The sequence below is a fragment of the Etheostoma spectabile genome, chromosome 12 (assembly GCF_008692095.1).
Source record: "Etheostoma spectabile isolate EspeVRDwgs_2016 chromosome 12, UIUC_Espe_1.0, whole genome shotgun sequence".
Lineage (NCBI taxonomy): Eukaryota > Metazoa > Chordata > Actinopteri > Perciformes > Percidae > Etheostoma > Etheostoma spectabile.
The window spans coordinates 11,775,204-11,781,800 of NC_045744.1; the positions used below are offsets into that span (position 1 = coordinate 11,775,204).

Genomic DNA, 6,597 nt, shown 5'->3' on the forward strand with positions numbered 1-6,597 from the left:
TTGAGATACAGTCCTACTGGTTTATTGCTGCATACAGGCAATTGTGACATATTTAGCATACAGATTTCCTGGAGTGTGCATGCTGTATTGATCAAAAAATACTACTTAGTTACAAAGAAAGATTTTTGTAGACCTCAATAAGGTTTTCTATGTTGTGCTGATTTCATTATTGTGTCTAAACAAATGTGACAAAAGAGAATACTTTCAGCAGAGGAGGAAGCAAAATACAGTCTTTGTCAACTAACAGGCTTACTTGTTCAACACATATAAAAAGGCACTTTTCAAAGCTTTTTGCTTTTTGTGTTTGTTTGCTTGCTTGTAGCCCCGGTGAAATGTGTTTCTTAGTATTGCTTTTGTTGATTGTTTGGCAAAGACATTATTACTCCATGTCATCGTGGTTTTGGGTTGACTCGTTGATCACCTGAACCAGGATGTAGAGGACAAAGAAAAGGTTAGCAAGGTTGTCTGAGCTTAAATTATCATCAGATAACTACATTGATTGAAAATGACTTGAAGTGGATTCTACCTGACCATCCCTAGTCTCAATTGTCTTGATGACAACCTTCTTAGTTGTTGTAGCTTCAAAATGAGGTTTGAAATCAGTCATTGTTTCTAAAAAAAAACAAAAAAAAACAGGGGTGCGTTTTATTATCTGGCCACATAATAAGCAATTCTAACACTCCTGCTGTGAAATCTACATGCAGATTGTGATTCTACCTCTCAGGTGTAGAGATGAGAAGTTTGGCAGTGGGGTGGCAATTCTGAAAATAGAGAAATACAGTCCACAAAATCAAAATTTGTGTCCTTGTTTTAAGTCATGAATGTTGATAAGCATCTCGGTCAGCAAGACATTTTGAAGATCTTCATCCCTCACCTGTTCTCCTCTCCTTCCAGCAGCTTCCTGTAGGTGGCAATCTCTATGTCCAGGGCCATCTTGACATTTAGGAGGTCCTGGTACTCTCGGAGGTGACGGGCCATCTCGTCTTTCATGTTTTGAATGTCCCCTTCCAGGCGGACAATGGTGTCCTGGTAACCGCTCGTCTCCAGTGAGAAGTTCTCCTCCATCTCTCTCATCTGGCGGTCCAAGGATTCGTTCTGGGACAGCAACCAAGTGGGATCAAAATGACACTTAGGCAGTGAAAATAACATGGAACTTGTTACCTAAATGTGTATCTTTTTGCTGTGTCATTATTTAAGCATACAGCTGTTTCTGAACTTTTTGTGCTCAATTTGTTTGATTACAGCTACAAATGGATTGAATAAATGGGGTTTTGCATGATTATCTTGTCCAGTACAGTGTATGTCTATTATTGCATACTCACAGTTCCTTTAAGGGCATCCACCTCACAAGTAAGTGACTGAACTTGGCGCCTATAGTCATTAGCTTCTTGCTTGGCCAGTCGCAAGGCATCATTATTCCTGGCTGCTGCTTCGGTGAGGTCAGCGAACTGGCAATACCAATGACAAACACAGAGAGCCCAGGGTAGAACTGAGTCAACTGTTCAATAAATGATGAGTCAGAGGTTGAGGGAGAGTGACTATGGCAGATAGCGTGAAGCATGTAATGAAAGATGTGGCCACAAGAGGCTGGCAGACACTAGCTTGGTGGTTGAAGCTATTTTGAGGTGGCGCAGTTCATGATAATCCAGTGTTCAGAGGTCATAAAGCAAGGAAGGTTATACGTTACTGCATTGCTTTTCAGTATTTTGGCAGAGGATTTAATGCTTTTTTTAAGAAAAAATTAAAGCAGTCGATTTTTGGGGCCACATGGGGCAGTGGAAACACGCTGTTAACACAACAGTGACACTATAACGTTTTAGGTTGATATGGCAAACTTGTTAGCAAACAGTCAACACCTATTAACGAATCAAGTGGATAAGAAGCAACATTATCATTCATTTGGCGTTGTGTTTCTGGCCACCTGATGAATGTAAGTCCAATATTCACTCTATTTTAGCTCTGTTTTGGTCTCTACTAAGTCCTGGGGGGAATATGTGTCTACTTAGCTGCTAAATGCTCCTCAGAGTTCACCAGTTAGTTTAGTTGCTAACTTTGTCAGCCATCTGGTACTGGGCTGGTAGCCCCTACAGCAGCAAAAACAACACTGACGAGGGCCATGAAAAATGATCCAAAACAGTAAAGTCGGGGGTCAGAAAACCAAAACAAAGAGCTGACACTAAAATGCTTTATAGAATTAAGGCGATCTGTAGAGTCAGGTGGGTTTATTGCTAGGAGTAATAGTTTTCAAATACAAGTAGTGATATAATCAATTACTAACAGAAAAATACAGATTATAGCTGCCTTAGATTTTATAGATGTAAGATATGCAGAATGTGGGATTATATTCAAGCTTTAGTCCATTTATCCTGCTGCTTTGGAATTTCTTTTAAAGAATTTTTTTTTTTTTTTTAATTACACCACATTCTCTTGTAGACAATCTTTACCTTGGATTTGTACCATTCCTCAGACTCCTGAATGTTTTTGGAGGCCAGGTTCTCATACTGCAGACGGACGTCCCTCAGAGCAGATGTAAGGTCAGGTTTAACCATCTCCATGTCCACCTGCACATGCTGCTGCTGCTGGATCTGGGTCTGCAGCTCCAGCATTTCCTGCAATAATATCAATAGAACTGGCATGTACAAATTCTTCTTTGCTTACTCAGATGACATACATTAAGGACTCTATTGCGAGTATGTAGACTTTTATTTTAATGTTCATTTATATACTTTTCCATGACTTTCCTACCTGTATTTAATTGCACCGATTTGGTACTCTGACCAGATTTACAAATGCCTCAAATTAATTCGCCCAGTAGACATAAGGGTGTCTTTAGTTTAATAGGCAGTGCATGCACAATGTTTCTGCAGTCCACTTTTGCCCGAAAAAAGGAAGCTTACCTCATCATGCAGCTTCTTGAGGAAGTTGATTTCATCCTGGAGTGACTCAACCTTCCGCTCTAGGTCTAGTCGGGCAAGGGCAGCATTGTCCACATCCTGTGTAGTGACATTGACTCTTAATAAAGGTTACTTGTGAAGGTGACATGAATTATGCATTATGTGTTTGCTGACATGTAAAGAAAATGCTCTCTCAAACATGCTGTACAGACACACTCACACGACAGCCACAAACACACAATGACCCGCTGTGTAGCGAGGACAGGTCACAAACACATGGATCCAATAGAAATCAACTGCAGGCACATGACAAATGTCACTGCCACCAAGTCCTCCAAACTACAAAACCACAAAGGTTGTTTATTCTAATCTAATTCGATCCATATGAGCATTTTATTAACTAGTGTCCCTAACGATGGTAGGAAGCACAACCCCCAGGAGCATTTTAAACACTGTTAAAGATGTGAAATGGATGCAGGTTGGTTAGGTTTAGGGAGAAAAACTACTTGGTAAGGTTTAGAAAAACTTAGATGCCTATTGTTCTTTCTGTGAAAGAGGTTAAAAAGGAATTCAGTGAGATTGTTTCAATACCCACATAAATTAATTTGATTTAATACAAAATGACACACTGTTGATCACCCAGAGCCACAAAGCATTATTCAAGAGGCCCTTAATCCCATTTATTCTTACCTAACTGCATTCCTGACCTGAAGGTTTCTATTGGTTCTTTGGTAGAAATGTAGTCATTCCACTGGAAGCTCTGCTACCGTGTGACTGTCTTTAAGATACAGTAATTACAACAACTACTGCATCTCATCATTTATAACTTCACTGAATTAAGCATGAAGCAAATGGTCTCTTACCAAGAACAATCCCTATAATGTAAAACCCTATTGTATTCAAAACACCCTACTATATTCTATTTAATTCTATCTCTCGTACGTACATACTCGCTGTGGCACCTCATCCCTGTGCTTTGTCAGGGCGTTGGCAGGCTGGTAATTGAGGTATCAGCAAATAAAGGAGCTTTGCTCTTGCTATAATGCCACAAACAAAGTCTGCTATTCAGCAGGGTTTCCCTAAACAGGCCCGGGGCTGGAAGCGTGACTGTTTGCCTGACTAAGTGACAGCCAGCTGCAGGGCCTTGCATTATAGCAACATGTCAGGCCACAGAGGACTTCCTTCCTGCCATTCATTTATAGACAAGGATGTGATGGTGCGAAGTATTAATAAAATACTGCAGCACAAAATCACTAGAGAATTTAAGTTTACTCTTATTCATGTCTGCAGCTATGCAAATTCACCTGGTTTTTGTTTTGTTTTTGTTGCGTGACACTCATTTGACACTTTTTCCACAACTTATCATCACTTCATCAATCACAATGATACCCAGTGATGTTGAACAATCACTGGCAAACAAGTGAGATTTTAATATGCTGATGCTCCCCCAGAATGAGACAGCCGGATCACATGGTGGCATGTCTTCTCGCTCTGATAACCATTGGGTCCACACTGTTTTGTCCAGCTCATTCAGTGTGACCAGTCAGACTTAAAAAAAAGATCTCCTCATTGCAGGCCTGATTTAACTCAACAGTCACAACTTGGCCTTTTGTACCAGGACAGGGTCAGTTGTGCTCTACAGTTATTTTGGATCATGAGAAGAATCTGCTGTTGTGCCATCAGAAGAGTGCATTCCTGTCTCTGCAGCTCATGAGCAATAATTAGATAGAGTTCAGGTAGGGGACCAAATGGACTTTTACACCACATAACTGTTAGAAGTTAACCTCATTGAGATAATTAAGGTTTTACATCACTTGATGTCCATTTAGTTTTTTTTTTTTAAGCAGAATAATGTGCTTAGTTGCAATCAGCATCTTCTGCTGTTGAAAACTAAGGTCATTCCCTATTATTATTCTCTTTGCAAAAATCCTAAGGCAGAGATGTACCTGATGTCTGTCTGTCTGTATATATATATATATATATATATATATACACAAAAAAAAAACATGAATTGTACTGTACCTGTCTGAAGCTGTGCATGTTGCCCTCGGCCTCCTCCCGCTGGCATATCTCATCCTGCAACCTGCAGAGACAAAAAGTAGGCATTTTATTTTAACAGCTGATGGGACTTACACCTTAAAGCATGACATGACACTTTTTTCTGCCTCTCCAGCGCTCATCCACTTCTTCATAAAAACATTTCAGTGAGGGGTAAACTTCACTCAGACACAGAGCTGGCATATATTTTTGACTAGTTACTAAAGGTATAGCCAGTAATTAAGTCTATTTAACAAAGTTATGAATAAATGTGGCATGCATATAGGCCTGCTGAGGTTTATAGGCCAACAACATAAAAGTAATCTGTATGGAGTTTCTTCAACATCACACAGTGGAGAACAGATCCGTCCCACGCCTCCTACTTCTCTCTCAGCCTGTCGATGTCGTCTGCCAGGTTATCCCGGTGAACTTCCACCCGGGCCTTCTCGTTGCTGAGCTGGTCCACCTGGCGCCTCAGCTCCCGCATCTCGTCCTCGTACAGATCTCCGACCCGGGACGTGCCTTTGCCCCGCAGCTGCTCCAGCTCCGCCAGCAGAATCTTGTTCTGCTGCTCTAAGAAGCGGACCTTATCGATGTAGTTGGCGAAGCGGTCGTTGAGCGACTGCATCTGAGCTTTCTCGTTGGTGCGGTTCGTCATAAACTCGCTGTTTATGGCGTCGGACAAGGAGAAGTCCAAGTTCTCGGAGGCCAGCCGGGGCATGGCTGCGCTGCTCCGGAGCCTTTGGGTCTTCGCTGCGTAGATGGTCGGGGGGGCGGAGGAGAGACCGTAGGATACCCGGGAGGAGCGCACCGGATTGGAGTACTGGCGGCTGGAGTAGCTGGTCCTGGTCGCGACTCTCTCCCCGCCAAACATCTTCTTGTAAGAAGACTGTGGAGCTGTTCTATAAGACATCTTGCTGGTACTTTTTCAGACAGTTGCTCGGTATTGCTCGTGTCCCGACTGCATCAACGGAGTGCGCCTGAGAGGGCGTTTCCTCACCCATTACTTATTTATAGTCTCCTCCCCATGCAAATAACGCAACAGTGACCTGAGTGACACCTTGACGATCCAATCAAAGAACGGAGTAGGCTACACAAAAGTTTTCCAGGTCCACCCTGGATCAAACTAGGCCAAAAGGTTCTTGCGCACAATACATTAAGGATATGTGAGGTCTGGCATGTGCTGTCACCTCAAAGATGTTCAACAATAAAAGTCACATGTGGGTAATTGCATTTGTTTCAGCAGCTGCCCGTGGATGTCAGGAGATGCAGATAGTGCTATTGATCTTGTGAGGATTTATTTTGGATGTTTTGCCAAATATATCTAGAAAACCCTATAGAAGTAGGATATGGATCTGATCTCCAAGAACTATTAGCTATAGTTAGGGGACAAAGAAAATGAAAAAAATGAAACAGTGATTGAAATGTGTTCCTCTGGGACAGAAGGTTTTGCCAGGGCTCTGTCCATGTCAGCAAACTTTCATCCTCACAATCCAGATTTGAGTTAATGCAGTGCAGCAATTGTGTGTGTGTGTGTGGGTTGTGTGTGTGTGTGTGTGTGTGTGTGTGTGTGTGTGTGTTGTGTGTGTGTGTGTGTGTTTAAAGCATTTTATGAATGCGCTTTATGTGAAATCCCTGAGTGTAAAATCATGAAATCAAAAACTTT

The 6,597-nt window shown here is 41.9% G+C and overlaps 1 protein-coding gene across 1 annotated transcript; it reads right to left on the reverse strand.

The window, feature by feature from the left end:
• On the reverse strand, positions 1-5,931 carry LOC116698519 (vimentin A2). Its single transcript, XM_032530469.1, has 9 exons — positions 5,315-5,931; positions 4,917-4,977; positions 2,898-2,993; positions 2,445-2,609; positions 1,323-1,448; positions 875-1,095; positions 718-761; positions 527-612; positions 1-421 (listed from the first exon to the last, which is right to left on the reverse strand). Exons 1-9 carry the CDS (start codon positions 5,842-5,844, stop codon positions 380-382), a joined length of 1,371 nt encoding a protein of 456 aa, XP_032386360.1. The 5' UTR covers positions 5,845-5,931; the 3' UTR covers positions 1-379.
• Positions 5,932-6,597: the final 666 nt, after the last annotated feature.

What these genes read in the sequence shown, in the direction of transcription:
- LOC116698519 (XM_032530469.1), bottom strand. Translation starts at nt 5,844, where the DNA reads ATGTCTTATAGAACAGCTCCACAGTCTTCTTACAAGAAGATGTTTGGC. An exon ending in ACATGCACAGCTTCAGACAG is followed by an intron (nt 2,994 to 4,916) that starts GTACAGTACAAT and finishes GTCACTACACAG; the next exon opens with GATGTGGACAATGCTGCCCT. An exon ending in AGGAATGGTACAAATCCAAG is followed by an intron (nt 1,449 to 2,444) that starts GTAAAGATTGTC and finishes TGGTATTGCCAG; the next exon opens with TTCGCTGACCTCACCGAAGC.